At 62.8% G+C, this 15,872-nt stretch overlaps 1 protein-coding gene across 5 annotated transcripts in view; it reads left to right on the top strand.

Annotated features, from left to right (window-relative positions):
- Ano1 (anoctamin 1) overlaps positions 1–15,872 on the top strand; it is a 143,570-nt gene that overhangs the window by 83,355 nt on the left and 44,343 nt on the right. For all 5 annotated transcript variants that reach the window (XM_046444943.2, XM_046444942.2, XM_046444941.2 and 2 more), the window contains exons 4-9: positions 764–862; positions 1,595–1,746; positions 2,984–3,038; positions 5,752–5,803; positions 8,429–8,484; positions 11,795–11,836. In XM_046444943.2, coding sequence (XP_046300899.1) covers positions 764–862; positions 1,595–1,746; positions 2,984–3,038; positions 5,752–5,803; positions 8,429–8,484; positions 11,795–11,836 — 456 coding nt within the window. The remainder of the gene's footprint in view (positions 1–763; positions 863–1,594; positions 1,747–2,983; positions 3,039–5,751; positions 5,804–8,428; positions 8,485–11,794; positions 11,837–15,872) is intronic.

Raw genomic sequence — 15,872 nt, 5'->3', positions numbered from 1 at the left:
GTCAGGGAGGGGTCCCCTTCCCCAAGCTGGTGCAGGGTCGCCAGGGCAGCATGGCTCCTCAGGACCTCTGCACCAGGCCAGAAGCTGTGAGGCCCCTGGGAACACACCCCTCAGGCTCTGCTCTCCCTGGGGGCGTTAACTCTGCAGCTCCAGATTCCATGCTCTTGGATGTCCCCCACCCGGGCTTTGGCTCCGCTGCTGTGTACCCTGGCTGCAGTGCACCTGTGGCCTGTTCATCACCGTTATTCAGGACCAGGGAGAAGAGACTTGTCCGAGCTTCAGTGGGGGCCGGGACGTGAACCTGGGCCTGCACCCGGTGGCTCGCGGGAGAAAGAGGCCTGAGCAGACAAGGACCCCAGGAGGTGGCTGTGAGCAGGCGGAGGCGGCCCCAGCTGTGGAGGGAAGATGCCCAGAGGATGGGCAGAGACCTAGGGGGCCTGAGTGCCCTGGTCCACGGCCTGGGCTGCTTTGGGAGCCCTCGACTCAGTTTCCCTGAAAACTCCCTTTGGGTTGGAGCCTCTGACCCCAGTGCTCCCCACTAGGCCCTCCTGACTCTTAAACATTCTGCAGTGACCTGGGGGAGTCCCTTTAGCCCCTGTGCTGCCACCATCTGCAGGGAGCCCTCGAGCTGTGTCTGGGTGAAGTGGGTGATGGGCACCGACAGCCCGCGCAGGAGCTGCCCCGTAGTCCCAGGACCCCAGAAGAACACGGGGCTCTCAGCAGGCGCGGCCCACCCTGACCGAGATCCTTCTTCTCTTTCTAGACTAAAATCCACGGGGTTGGCTTCGTCAAAATCCACGCCCCCTGGAGTGTGCTCTGCAGAGAGGCTGAGTTTCTGAAATTGAAGATGCCAACAAAGAAGGTTGGTGGTGACGCTTCTCCTCCAAAATACACCGCGGGTTGAGTGTCACCCAGACGCCTGGCCACAGGGTGTTTCACCACGAGGCTCTGAGTTATTCAGAAAAGCCAGGGTCTCAATTGCCACCCCCGGAAGGGCAGCGAGGCTCAGGGGTGACGGAGCCTCCTGGGTGTCCATGTCCTGATCGTGGAGAAGAACGTGACCCAGCGCTGGGTGGTGTTCAGAGACCCCAGACCACATCCCACCTGAAGGTCGGCGCACAGAAGCCTGCCTCCCGCCGTGGGGATGGGTCACAAGCTCAGACGCAGCAGACTGAGCGGGGTCTTTAATGCCTGGGGGTCTCGGCTGTTTATCAAATCCAGTGTGAGTACATGTCCTGCCCTGACCGGTCCTCTTGGTCTCTGAATACTTGGTGGCTGGAGGGCAGCTGGACAGTGAGGCTGAGCCTGGCGTCACTGGCCGGGGGCTGAAGCGGGGTCAGTGGCGAGTCGGCCCGGCTTCTCTCCACTGAGACCCTCGGATCCCCTCCTTGGAAACAAAAAAACAAGTTTGAGAGGTTTTCTGGAGTGTGGCCCCACTGAGCCCCTGGCCCGATGCTCCTGAAACGTGGAGGGTTGGTTCAGAAAGGGAGCCCAGCCCTGTGCTGTCCCCAGGAGGCACCGCCCCAGCTTGGGGGCGTCCAGGATAGGCCCGAGGTCAGGACTCCGCAGCGTGACGCCTGTCCGCCCTCTGCAGATGTACCACATGAGCGAGACGCGCGGCCTCCTGAAGACCATCAACTCCGTCCTGCAGAAGATCACAGACCCCATCCAGCCCAGGGTGGCCGAACACAGGCCCCAGACCATGAAGAGACTCTCCTACCCCTTCTCCCGGGAGAAGCAGCACCTGTAAGTGGGTCCCTCCCCGCAGGACCCGCTCTTTGACCCCAGCCTCCAGCGTGACTCCTGCAGGTGACGCTGATGCGCCTCTCCCAAGGAAAGGGGGCCTTGGGCCTCGGAGGGCTCGCGTCCTGAGGGGGCTTGGAGTTGCTGAGCCCAGAAGTGGCCGTGGCCGTGGGTTCTGAGCTCACTGAGAAGCTGAGGGAGGGCTCACTGGGGTGTGGCACGAGGAAAATCGCCTGGGCCCTCGCCTGGGCCCCAGAGCAGAGACCCCGGCGTCCTCCTCCTGCCCGGCTCGGGCCCTTGGGGGGCAGGTCAGTGACCACCGTGCTGTGGCCTGGGCAGCCATAAGCCAAGCAGCTCAGGGAGGAAGGGATCAGAAGGCGTCCCCAGTGTCGTCCCACGGCCCTGGGGACCCATAGCCACGCGGTGTTGCCTGGCAGTGCCGCGCCCCTTCTGGAACCTCCTGCCTCCTCTGCTCCCCAGGGCCGTGGGCGTGGCCACCTGGGTCGGCAGTGGCTGCATGGCCTCTGCCCGGCCTGCTGGGTGGCACAGGAGCCGGGGCAGAGGAGGAGCACAACCCCCCGGGCCTGGGGACCCAGGGGCATTTGTAAGGTGCGTCCCAGGGCAGAGGCCACCTCAGGCCTCATGGGTGGACAAAGGGGCAGGGCATGCATGAGCCTCGCCCAGGACTGGGCTGGCTGCCCTGGGACACGTACGTCACTGGGCCACCCTGCCTGGTGGAGGCTGCCCAGAGAGAAGGAAGCCACCCCAGCCCCGCTTCCCCCACCAGCCCAGAGCAGGGCACCAGAGGTGGTGCCCTCTCCCTGCCTGGCCAGGGCTGAGCTCTCCTCAGAGTCCATGGAGAGGGAGGCCCTGTCCCTCCCAGGTCCCCTCTGCTCTCGGGAAGCCTCAGACAGTCTCCGTGCTATCCATGACATTGAGACCCCAACTGCTTGTTTTCGAAACCGGACCTGTCTCACAGTAGGATGATACTGTCCCTGTCCCCCAGTGCTGAAGCAGAGACTTTAAGTGCTACCACCTCAGGATGTCACCTTGGGCGAGCAGCATCTTCAGGGAGGCCTCAGGCCACTCCTGCCCCTGGGCCCACTTCCCATTAGCATGGGTCTCAGAGCCCTGTCCAGGGCAGAGCCTGCCCCTGGTGCCCCAGGTGGACAGACCGTGCCTGGCATGTGACAGTCTCACATCTAACAAGCGGCCCGTCTCCTTCCCTGTCTTTCAACAGATTCGACCTCTCTGATAAGGATTCCTTTTTCGACAGCAAAACCCGGAGCTCCATAGTAAGTAGCACGCCGTGGAATGGCCTCACCAGCAGGGTGGCCCTGGGGACGGCAGAGATAATTTCATTTCAGTGAAACTCCTCTGGGTGGGAGCCGCCTCTAATTGTCTGTGACAGAAATAATTAGGATAATGAACTGGGAGGGCAGCAAGTGACCCAGGGGATGGCCAGCAGGAGGAGGAGCCTGAGACAGGACAGAGCAACAGGAGGGCAGGGAGGGGGACCTGTGCAGTCCCACACCTGGGGGGCCTCTCGGCGGCTCCCGGGTTCCCCAGGCCTAGCTGTGGGTCCCTGGCGCGGCTGTCTGAGCAGGAGGAATGGGCAGTGGGAGCCAAGTTCATGCGTTTGGATATATTTCCAGGCCTTTGCCAGAAAAGCAAACCCAGTTTGAAATCCGAGCAGGCCACCCTGCTCTGCTCAAGGTACAGCCTGCTGTTTATCCATCGGCCGCCAACTGTGCCCCCGCCAAGCTGGGCTGTTCGTGGCTCAGGCCCCAATTTCTATCTAAACAAGAAATTAGCCTCGCCGCCAAATCACGGCCGCTCTCTCCTCCCTGCCCAGACGCCCAGCCTGCTGGCCAGGCAGAGGCCAAGGGCCGAGAGGACACTGCCTGGTTGACCTGGGGCAGATAACCAGCCCTCGCCACTGTCATCCCCAGACTGGCAGGCGGCCAACTGCGGGACTGTGGCACAGGTCACATTGGGGTGGCCCGGGTCCTGTCCACCCTCTTCCCGTCCCCAGCCCTGTGCCCTCGGGCGGGTCCTGGAGCCTACGTCAGTCCAGGTGAGGCTCTCTGCCTGCTCCCTGGTGCGGCCGGCAGGACAGTCACGTGGGCACCGCGCTGGGAACTAAGGCACCGCTGTGGTTGGTATTGCTAATGGAGCTGCTGATGGGTTTTTGCAATTACATCTCGTGATAATAAGCAGCAAGGGGCTGAGGCGAGGGCATCGCCCCCACGGGTTCGGGGCTAGCACGTCCCTCAGATGTCAGCCGCTTGGGAGAACCACCACGCTGCCAACCCCAATAGCGTCGCTTCTCCATCACGGTGACAGGGAAATTGGAACAGCCACCTGGGTGAGCGGAGTCCCAGGTCACGTGTCAGCAGTCTCTGCACCCTGACCTCTGCCATCTCTAGGCGCCTAGCGCTCCCGGGAGCTCAGGGCAGGTGCACATGTGTGGATCCGGCCTTGCTGACAGGGAGGGGCGAAGATCACAGCCCCAAGCCAGCTCCCTGGCACCTGCTGGATCCAGTTCAGGCTGTGGTCCCTGGGTGATGGCTACCGTGAGCACCACGTTGGCCCTGGCTGCATCCACTTCTGGGTGGGCGGAGGGCCACTGTCTGCTGCCTACAGACCCCAGTGTGCTCCAGGGCACCCCTGACAGCCATGGTGTGGAGGTTCACGGCCTGCCCTCCAGCCATTCCGAGCCTGCAGGTAGAAGTCAGAGAGCAGCACCCAATGGGGAGGGGCCCAATGTGCTGGTCCTGGGTCTTACAAAGTCAGCTGGAAGGCACTGGGGAGCCAAAGAGAGTTGCAGAGCAGGGTTTTGGGTGTGGTCAGAACTGTTTAGAGCTTCCAGGGGCTGACTGTGGGGGAGCAGATGAAAGGCTGACATGGGGTCATGGTGACCGCTGTGAATGGGGACCGTGACTGTGTAGAAGGGAGGAGGTGGTCACAAGAGAATGGGGTCAGGGCAAGGCAATCTGCTGTCGACAGGGATGTTAGAAGCATCCAAGCAAAGTGGTTGCTTCATTTGGCAGGTATTTATTGAGCACCTGCTGTGTGCCTGCAGCTGGGTGTTGAGCACATGAGCACGGGGCAGAAGGGGAGGTCCAGGGGGAGGGGACAGTGGGGGAGGGAGCTGCTCCGTGGGCCTGTGTGGGACAGGTGAAGACCCTGGAGGGGCAGTAGAGAGGGCAGAAGGCCGAGCCGCTGCACAGCGGGCGACAGAGACAGGAGACAGGAGCAGGTGGCGGCCGGGCCAGGGGGCGCAGGCTGGTGGCCGCTGGAGGGGCTCTGGCTTGCCTGAGGGAGGGGAGCAGAGGGGCGGGCGCGGAGCCTCAGTACGCTCCAGGTGTGCCCCGCGGGTCCGGCTGCGTCCTTCCCCACTTTGCACATGGGACCCAGGCAGGTGGGAGCCAGCTGCCTGATGTCCCACAGCTCCGAGTGGCAGCGGGCACTCAGATCCGGCAGGCGGACTCCCAGCCGGGCTCTTGAGGCCACTGGTCAGTTGCATTGTCTGGGCATAGAGGGCTCCGCTGGGTGCCTTGGTGCCCGTCAGTGTGACTTGGGATCCCAGGACCTACCTGCCACCCTTGGCCCCTCCCCAGACTTCAGGGACACCTGGGGCTGTGTTCAGGAGGGCACCTGCTCCAGTTCACCTCAGCCAAAAGGGATGGTGACCCTGCCACACAGGGCTCTGGGGCAGCTATGGTGCCAGGAGGGGTCCTGCTGGGCATGGTCAGTGCTGTGCTGTGGCTGGCCAAGGGATGCCATGGATGGGAGTCCTCCAGGGTCACTCACTCGTCCCCAGGAGCCTCAGACCTTTGACCCTGCGGCATCCTGAGCTCGGTGGACGTCCCTTAGCAAGGGCCACCGCCTTCCCTGGGACATGCTCTGTCCCTTGTGACATCTGACTGGTTCCTTCCAGCGAAGCTGGTGCTGCCGGCCAAGGAGCCTACGGTAACTGCCCCTCCCTCCTTGTCCCCGCCACAGGTCTATGAAATTCTGAAGAGGACAACGTGTACCAAGGCCAAGTACAGCATGGGTAGGCGCTCGCTGGGACTCGGGAGGGCGGCCTCCGAGGGGCCAGTCACCCCCAGTCACACAGGGTTTTGATTTACGCCTCTGTGACTGGTAGACGGGCAGGAGGGCTGGGCAGGAGGGCCGGGCAGCTTGGGGGGCAGATTTACAGCCGGCACTTTTAAACAATGAGGGCCCTCCAGTCCACCTGTGCTCGTGAGCCTGTGGTTGAGACCCGCGGGGCGGGCAGGCGGGCGGGGGAGCCGGTGGAGCAGACCAGGTTCCCAGGCCTCCCTGACCCTCGTGGTCCAGCAGGAAGCTGCCAGGGAGACCACGGGGGGCCACGGCCCAAGCAGCTCTTCAGGGCTGTTGGAAGCTGCAGCCTGGCTGGGTGTAGCTGGCCAAGACCCTGGCCTCCAGCCCCAGGGGCTCCGATGCAGCCCACCCCAGGCACGCGAAGCACTGCCCTGGCCAGAGGCCACGTGTGCAGATGCCCCGAGTCCACTGGGCTCCTCAAGGACCTGTTCACAGAACCCCAAAAAGTCCAGCTGAGAAGCCGACCGTGTCCCTGGCCCCCTGCGGGCTCCGTCGCTAATCCAGCACCCCCTGGGCCCCCGGTGCCCCTCCAGCCTCCCTGCAGCCCCGCGTATCCCGAACCTCACCAGCACACAAGACCTCCGCAGGGGCCAGGCACGGGTCACGGGGGACAGAGCGGTCTGGGAAGAGCAGAGTGTCACCAAGGCATCCCAAGAAGGGAGGGGTGCCACAGGAAGTAACAGGGCCAGAAAGGGGGGGGCATGGCTCAGCAGGGGGCTCCTGGGGACAGCAGGGAGACGCCCCTCGGGGCTCAGGCTGGCCGCTGTGTCCTGGCCATCATGGCCAAGGTCACTCACAAAGACAAGCTTCTCGGCCTAAAATCTCAAAGCCGTGTCCTCTCAGTGAGCCCCTGCACAGTCAGGAGGAGCCCGGAAAGCCATGGCCAGGGTCTCCAGAGGGGCAGGTCCTGCTGGGCGGGTGGGAAGCGGGCACCTTGGGAGCTCAGGGCTGCCAGAGCGAAGCTGAGCACAGCACCAGAGGCAGAGGGACGCACGGCTCCAGTCCCGGCTGGGTCTGGGACCTTGTCCCCATGGTGTCCCACAGAAACACATGTGGCTGCTTGAAGGTCTGTAAAGAGCCTGGGTCAGAGCCACTGGGCAGAGCTGGCGTCCAGCTCGGGTTGCCTGGGGTGGAGGGTCTGTGATTCCCGCCAGTCTCCTGGGGGGCTGGTCCCCTGCCCCTGGGAGGGGCAGACAGGTCCGGTGCCTTCTCCACGATCCCGCATCACGTTGAGCTCTGCCCACCTCCAAGCTGGTCCACTCGGCTTTCAAGAGTAGCAGTGGACCCCTGTCCCTGCCGGGCTCTGTCCCCGCCGGGCTCTGTCCCCGGGGCTGCGCTGCCCACCTGGCAGTTTCTATCCCAGGGGAAGCAGGTGAGCAGAGCGTAGTGCTGCAGCAGCGGGGTCAGGGGGCTTCCCAACGACAGGACATCTGAGCAAGGACTTGGGAGAGGAGCGCCCGGGCCGGGCTTTTAGTGGCAGGTGACCTTTTCAATCACATTTGTGGCTCCAGCCATGTGCTCCCTGTCCTCTGGTTTGGTCCCTAAGTGTCCCTCAGGCCCATTAGCCACTCTGGATCATGGATCCAAGGGGACAGTCCATCTCTTAGGGGATTTCAGGAAGTGACTTTCCCACCAGTGTGTCATGGAGTCACAGAGGGTGGCCGCCCAGGCCACCGTGAAAACTCAGACACACATACACCTCGAGAGCCTCTCTGCCAGCCAGGGGTCTCGGGGACAGCCAAGGGTTTCATGGACGCTCCTCAGCAGTGCCAGTCCTTGGTGTCGGAGCGAGATCAGGTCCCCAGGAGCCTCCCCACCGCGGCCCCCTGCAGTCCCCTCTTCCCACGCAGGTGTGGTGTGTTTGCCTTGCGCCTGGCATGGCCCGAGCATTGTCCCTCCCCGGCCCCCAGCCCGGGACCCCCGCAGACCCCTCCCCCAGCACCTCCCCCGTGCAGCTGTGCTCCTCCAGGCCCTTCCGTGTCACTAATAGCCGATGTACAAACAGGGCAAGGGGAGGGAAGAAGGAAGGACTCTGCCCTTCTAAGTAAAAGGCGGAGGTGTGGGGAGTACGGTAAGTGGGGAGCCCTCCGCCTCCAGTCAGCCTCCGCCCGACTCCAAATTGTACGTGTGTTTCCGACACCATCAACTGCTCCACCGTGGCCCGTGATTCAGCTTCTCTAGCCGTCCAGCCACCTTTCCGGTCTGCGGGCTTGCCCTCCATCCGCCGGGGGCGCGGTGAGCGGCAGGTCTGGGGGTGCCTGAGCCGAGTGGGGGGCTGCTGGCGCCTCCTCCTCTGAGACGAGCTTCCTCGTGGGGCTTCCTCTGCCTCCCTGGTCCTGCCAATCGAGCATGTCGTTGCCACCGCCGCGTGGACAGGCAGCCGGCCACCGCGGCCACCTGGGGAAGAGCCCAGGACGCGGCCGGGCTGCGCAGCCGGGTGCATTTGGCTTCGAGAAAGCTCCGCGTGGCCGAGTGGGCCCTGGGACCGCTCTGGCTGCGCAGACGTGGGAGGGGACCTGCCTGACCCGTGACCTCGCTCTGCTCTGTTTTTAAGGCATCACCAGCCTGCTGGCCAACGGCGTGTACTCGGCCGCGTACCCGCTGCACGACGTGAGTAGCCTTGACACGCGGTCGGTCCCTGCGTCATTGGCTCCCCAGTCCCAGAGGGCCGCGCCCCAGGGAGCGCCAATTATCCTGTGGTCACGGCTTCCTGCTTGGCTCCCTCCATAAATGTCAGCTGCACACAGGCCTGCCTTGTTCCCCTTGGGGCCAGCAGTCACACACTGGGCATCTCCTCCGGCAGAACAGTCCCCCTGGAGGGCATCGTGGCCCAGGCTGTGCGGGCTGTACCTGCTCCTCGCAGCCAGTCGGCCCGCAGAACGTCTTCCCTGGCTCCGGCCCCCACCCGCCCCTGCCAGGGCTCCCGCGGTGACCAGAGCTCTGTATCTATTTCTGCAGAGGAGGTGGCCGGCTTCCTGGGCCGAATCTCCAAATCCCACTGGTATCCCCCGATAAATATAGCCCGTGACCGTGGCTTGGGGTGGAGAGAGATGGTCGTCGTCTTGTTGTCTCTATGGAAACGGGGACTGGAGTTCAACAGGGCGCTGGGATCAGGCCGCGAGGCCTGAGCAGTGTGGGAACCCCAGGCAGAGGATCTCTGAACGTTCCCAGGGTGAGGCCCAGAGCCCAGAAGCAGGAGGAAGGAGGATGGGCCTGGGAGTCAGGAGGCCGGATCCCCGTCCTGGCCACTCACTCTCACTGGCCTTGAGTGAGGTCAGCCCCGAGGTGTCCAGGAGCCTTGAGGTCTGGTGGCCAGGGCACAGTGGGCATCAGAACAGAGACAGGTACAAGAGGGCTTTGAGGATGAGACACCGGCTGGGACCCCCACAGGTGCCAGAATAGTGCAGGACAGCATGCCCAGCGGATGGGTCAGGGCAGGGGAGACACTCGGCTGACCTGCTGCCCATGCCCCCCTGCCCCCAGGCCCTGCTCTGCACTGCAGGCCAGGACCTGGGGTCCCTGACCCAGCTCCCCACCTTATGCCCTTGCACATGCTGTTCTACCTACACGCCACGCCACGCCTTTTCCTGCTCCCCTCCACGGCAGACAGAGGGTCCACACCAAGCCTCCCTTTTCTTTTTTCCTGGCACGGCTGATTTCTTCCTCCCCCTGGACTTCTGATGCCCCTTGTCCCACAAAGACACCATTGCCTGGCCACTTTGTTGTGTTCCTGACTCAGGAAGCCTCAGCACACAGCACTTAGTAAGTGCTCAGTAAACGTGGTGTGGCTTTGGATTGGCTGAGTCGGGCTGCCTTGGTGAAGGCCCGGTGCTCTCCAGAGGTTCTGAGGGCAGGGCTCAGACCTCACGGACCTGGGTGAGGTCCTGTTCAGCTGGTCAGCCCCATGCTCTGCAGGGTCCAGCTGGCCCATGGGATGCAGCCCTGCCAGGCCAGCCCCTCGGCCTTTCAGCTGGTCAGCCCTGGCCAGAAGCCGGGACACGGGAGCCGAATGCCCAGGCCTCCTGCCTGCTTTGCATAAACCCCAAGTCTTTAAAAAGGAAAGGGGAGAGATCGACATTTCTGAGAACTACTGTGGGTAGGAGGGACTTTATCTCCTTTAATCTGTTGCGGACAGACTCAGTGAGGTCTAGCAATTTGCTCGAGGCCACACAGCTGCTCTGGGTGACATGGGGACATAAGCCTTTGCTACTGTGTCCCATGGAAGTACCATGCCCTCTTCCTTTGCTGGAGGCTAAGTGGCCCATCTCTCTGGTCTTCAGTCCTGCGTTTGCCCTGGGGACGGATCCCACCTGCAGTCTTCAAGAACTGCACAAGGCTTAGGCCACCAGGCCTATTGACAGATGCCAGCCCTCACAGAGCACCTCCAAGCCCACACGGGGACAAAGAGCCCCTGCTTGCAGTCACTGTCACATCACACCCAGACATAGGGCACCATTGGCGGGGTCTGACCCCACTCTGCAGGCAGGGAAACTGAGGCTTGCCACGCCCAGGAACCTGCCAGGGGCCCACAGCCAGGAAGCTCCCAGTGTCCTTAGGGAATAAGGAACGTTCCCTACGACTGGAGGCACCCACCCGTCAGCTCCAGTGCTGGCCTCCTCTGGGGAGGCCACTCGTCCTGCCCTGAGCCACGTAGACCCCCGCCCTTAGGCAGAGTATGGACGGGGTGCTCAGACTGGCGTCAGGAAGGGAAGCCAGCTCGGGCCTGGCTTGTGGTTTCTAGATCCTTCTGCCTCCCCAGGAAGTTGTCCCACATGGGGGCTGGCTCGCTGCCCCTGGGCCTGCCCACAGTGTCCTCACCCGCTCTGCCGGGCTCCCTGTGTGGGCCCATTCATCCACCCGCTCCGTGGACTCTCCCGCAGGGGCTGGGCTGTTCCCAGGCAGTTCAGCCAGGTGCAGGGCTGGCGTTGAGTGACAGTCACGGGGTCCAGAGACCCTGGGGAAGTCTCCTGCAATCGAGTGTGTCACTGGACCCAGGGACGCTGACATTTACGTTGGCTGCTTGGTGGCTTTGGCTTCCTTCCTGGTTGGCAGCTGCCTGCCTGGAGGTCACAGCCCGGGCCCCTGGTGAACACGAGGCTCTCCTGGAACCCCGTGGCCGGCTCATTCATGGAGAGGAGGCCGGGAAACGCCCAGGGAGGAGTGGCCAGGAGGGGCGGAGTGCGGGGCCAGGGGGCCTGGCGCACCCTCTCTGTTTCACTTAAGGACCCCCGAGCTGGGCTGCTTGCCTGGGCACATGACCTCGTCTTCCCACCTGGCCAGGGGTGGCAGAGGTCGCGACAGTGGCTGGTAAGGGAGGGACAGGAGGCTGGCCGCACCCCCGGCCGCCCAGGGCCTCCCTCTTGCTCCCCTTAGCTACTGTATCAGCCACTGACCTTGGGGCTCAGCCGTTGACCTTGGGGCTCACTCTCGACTTCTAGACCTTCTCTTCCTCGGAATTGGAGGCCTGGATGTGAGTCCCAGGTGACCCCTGATGGCTCTCAGGGACGGCAGGTTACCTCTGGGAGCCTCCGTGTTTCCCTCTGTGAAATGGGTGTGCTGGGCTCCCTGGTCTAAGTGACGGGGCACATGTCACTTGTCCCCCTGGGGTTGCGGGAGAGGAAGGGGGGTCTTCCAGCAGGCAGGACACATTCACCTGTTGATGCCATTCTCTGTCCCCAGAGCCCCTGTTCTCTTGTGCTGCCAGGTCCAAGGCAGGGACATGGGTCTAGTGCTGCCCTCGGGGAGGCTCGCGGGGTCCCGGTGGTGGAGGCTGGCCGGCTGCACTCCTTCCCGCAGAGGGACACTGCCCAGGACGCCCTCGATGGGTGTCAGCGAGGGTCGCAGGAGTTTCTGTTTTGAAATTTGGCAAGTGTGACCTCAGCCTGTGCTGCGTGGTGAGACTCCCTCCTCTCTCTTACAGGGGGACTATGAAGGGGACAATGTCCAGCTGAATGACCGAAAAGTGAGTTGAGGCAGAGCGTGGCGGACAGCGGCTGTCGGGGCCGCGGGCTCTGGCATTGGGCGGGCTGTGTGGGACCAGGGAGGTCGGGGACCACGTGACGCGCAGGGCCTCAGGGGCCCCTCGAGTGTGCCTGGTGAGCCGGCCAGCCTGGCCGCAATGGAAGCTGCGCCTCCCCTCCTCCCCTCCCTCCCCTCCTCCCCTCCTCCCCTCCTCCCCTCCCTCCCCTCCCACTTTCTGGAGAAGTCTTAACCTCCATCCGTGGCAGGTGGCTGAGAGCGTGGGGGAGGAAGGATGTCCTCTGAGTCTGCCCCTGCTGCCGGTCACCACACCTGGCCGGGGTTAAGGCTCAGCCTTGGGGAATTGCCCACTGAGGGATACCATGGCCTGGGCGGGCTGTGGGGGCATTTGGCCTCCTTCCAGCCTCTCCTGGGCCAATAAGTGGGCAGCGGAGTGGCCGGCTGCACAGAGCCAGGCCCCGCAGCATACCGAGAGCCACCGGGCAGCCCTGTGTGTCAGGCTGACCTCCCTGGAGCCCTTCTGAGTGGAGACGGTGCTGAGCCGGTGGTCCATGGAGCACTCTGGGACCACTGAGTGACCCTCTGTTCTGTGGTGGCTGTCCAGGGCCTCCGTCCACTCTCCAGGCCCTCTCTGTGCAGGGGATCTCTGCTCCTTGCCCCAGGCTCCCCAGGAAGCCTTGCCCCCTGCCCCTGTCCACGCTCGGCTGGCACAGCCTCTCACCCTGGCACCCAGCTCAGCCTCTCTCCATCCCCCAAACAACCCTGCTGGCCCCCACCCCACTGCTGATCCTTCTGCAGGTGGTGGGCAGAGAGGCTTCCTGGAGAACCTCACAATGGTGGCATTGTCCCAAACCCCAGGGCCCGGGAACCTCTGTGGACGGAATGTGCCTCCTCTCAGCTCCCCCAGCCCCGTGTGTGTATTAAGGCTTGGGGACTTGAGGCAACTTGCCTGCCGGTGGCTCCAGCTGAAGACGCTATCTGATCTAGCACAAAAATGACATATTTGGTTATTTTTAGTGTAACATCTGGCATTTGTCTGGGACCCTGTGGCTTGTAGAACTCCCCTGTCCAATCCCGTTGGAGAGCGCCATCCCCTCTACCGGCCTGCCCTGACCCACTGGCCTGAGTCCAGCCCCCTCTGTTCCCTCGCACCCCTGCCACATGGCTGAGCCCTTCCTCCATCCAAAAATGCTTCCTCTGTGGACACCTGCCACCCTCTTCTGGCCAAATGCAGTCCTTGGGGCCACAGGTTCCTGCACCCCAACCCCCCAAGCCCCACCACTTTCTCATCTCAAGATGGCATGGCCGATGTCACATCAGTGCCAGGACCAGCTCGTGAGGGCGCTACTCCAGAAACGCTTCTGGGCTCCATCACGCACAGGCCCAGCTGAAATGCTCAGGTTGCCCCCACATACATTTCCTCTTCCTGGAGTGTCCCCTCACCCCAATAATGTTGGGTCCCAGCAAAGAGTGCAAGGCCTGGCCCATGGGGTTATCAGAGTGTGAATGGGTGGATGGATGGAGGGTGGGTGATGGATGGATGGATAGAGGGTGGATGGATAGAGGGAGGATGGATAGAGGGTGGATGGATGGATGGGTGGGTGGATGATGGATGGATGGATGGGTGGATGGATAGATGGCAGATGAATAGAGGGTGGATGGATGGATGGTTGATGGATGAATGAATGGATGGATGAATGGGTGCATAAACAGGTGGATGGATGGATGGATGGATGGATAGAGGGAGGATGGATGGATGATTGGATGGACTGTGGATGGATGGATGGGTGGATAGAGGGTGGATGGATGGATAGAAGGTGGATGGATGGGCGGATGGGTGGGTGGATGGATGGATAGAGGGTGGATGGACTGTGGATGGGTGGATGGATGGGTGGATGGATGGATGGGTGAATGGACTGTGGATGGATGGATGGGTGGATAGAGGGTGGATGGATGGGTGGATGGATGGATAGAAGGTGGATGGATGGGCGGATGGGTGGGTGGATGGATGGATAGAGGGTGGATGGACTGTGGATGGATGGATGGGTGGATGGATGGATAGAGGGTGGATGGATGGATGGGTGGATGGATGGATGGGTGAATGGACTGTGGATGGATGGATGGGTGGATAGAGGGTGGATGGATGGATAGAAGGTGGATGGATGGGCTGATGGGTGGGTGGATGGATGGATAGAGGGTGGATGGACTGTGGATGGATGGATGAGTGGATGGATGGGTGGATGGATGGAGGGAGGGAGGGTGGATGGATAAGTAGATGGGGGTAGATGATGGGTACATGGATGGATGGGTAGGAGGGGGAGGAGGGATGGGTGGGTGAGTGATAGACAGGTGGTGGTGGTGAGAGGGAGGGAAGGAGGGGGCACATATGAGTCCTAGCTCAGAGTCCTGGAGAACTTCTCACGCTCTGTGGTTCCGTTTTAAGTGGCTTGGTTCTGAGTCTTCTGCCTTTTCTCTGAAGACTCTGGAGCTTGTCCACTCACACTGCCCTGTGAGTTGCAGAAGCCCCGGGCCCAGGTATCTTGCAGGACAAAAGGAAAGCTGGGGTGGGGCAGCCATGTTTAAGCAAAGTCCCCCCCGAGGTGGTCAGAGCCTTGGGCCTGGTCCCGGCCGTGGACAGTGGGGCCCACAGGCCGGGCACCTTCCTGCAGGCCTCCGGCAAGTTCCTGTTGTGTGACTAACCTGGATGCACAGGGAACACCCAAGGCTGTGTGTGTATGTGCAGAAGGGTGTCCTCTGGCCAGCACTCGGAAGGCCAGGCCAGCGGGAGCCCCGTGGAGCAGAGGACGGCTGACACCTCTAGGAAGCCCTACTGGGCCCACGGACGAGGTCCGCTCCACCCCGGGCCGGGCTGGCGGCTCGGCCTGTCGTCCCGCCCATCATCAGCTACTCTCTGGGGACCTGCCAGTGGCCCCGGCCCTGTTCCACTGAGGATGAGGAGGATCACTTAAACCTGGTCCCCCTTCGAGGGGACCAGCAAGGGGCATTGACACACAGCAATTCAGGCCTGTGTCAGTGCTGTGCAGGGGCCATCTCTGGACGCAGGAGGGAGGCCCTGGCCAGAGAGATGCCCATGGGTAGAGCCAGGACCCCTTCAGGCCCACAGCTAGAAGGTCCTGGTCACTGGATGGAGGGTGCTCAGCCTGCGTGGCCAGCTTCTCCCCGTGCTGTTGGTGATGACGGCGGAGGCTCCCTGCCCTTTTTCCAGTGGTGACAGGGAGATCCCGTGTGGTTCCTTTGCCGTGACAGTCCAGGGAGATGAGCAGGACTTCTCTTCTTGGCAGGAAGAGAGGCCACGGAGGCTAGTGGCCTCGTGGGAAGCTGGTGGGGGCTCCGTCTGCCATCTGAGCGCGGCGGTGAGCTGCTGTGCGCCGTGCGGGCCCCATGGCCCGCCCTCCCCACCTGTCTCAGGTGCCTCTCTTCCTAGAGCTTGTGCCTGCCCCGGGTCTCTGTGCCCTGTGGCTCTGCCCGACTCTGTGTCTCTCCTTCTCCCTCCCTTTTCCTTCCCACACCCCCATCTCTGTCGGTCCATCTCTCTGGCTCCCTCTCTCTCCTTCCCCCCCTCTGGTGACCTGGCTGCAGGGGACGGTGCTGTAAAGCAGGGCCACTCTCCCTCCCCAGAGGCCCAGCCTGGCTCCAGTGCGGCCTGCTTACGCAGCTTGCACAGGGACGCCCCTTGTCATCTGCACAGCCTGATTCAGGGTGCCTCACAGGGGGCCACTTGTGCACCTCAGGCCTCTGTGCTGAGTCCCTCGGTTCCTGCAGTGACCTGGGACCAGGGACAGCACCCTCATCCTCTGTACAATACAGGGGCCCTCCCGCTGCCCAGGCCTAGTGGAGCTGACACCCCACATCAGAGCAGGCTCCGACTCCCCGCAGACCGCTGGGCAGGGTAGGGACGCCTGCGTGTCCCGATTCTTCCCGATAGCCACAGGGTTCACCCCCAGCCAGCGGCCAGCCTCACTGGTGATCTCTGGGATGTGGAACCTGAGGAAGTGTCC

This window comes from Marmota monax, unplaced genomic scaffold (genome assembly GCF_021218885.2).
Source record: "Marmota monax isolate L192 unplaced genomic scaffold, Marmota_monax_Labrador192_F-V1.1 WCK01_AAM20220418_F8-fsc00038, whole genome shotgun sequence".
NCBI lineage: Eukaryota > Metazoa > Chordata > Mammalia > Rodentia > Sciuridae > Marmota > Marmota monax.
Note: the sequence above shows the minus strand (reverse complement) of the source record. Positions and strands in the feature narration are given on the sequence as shown.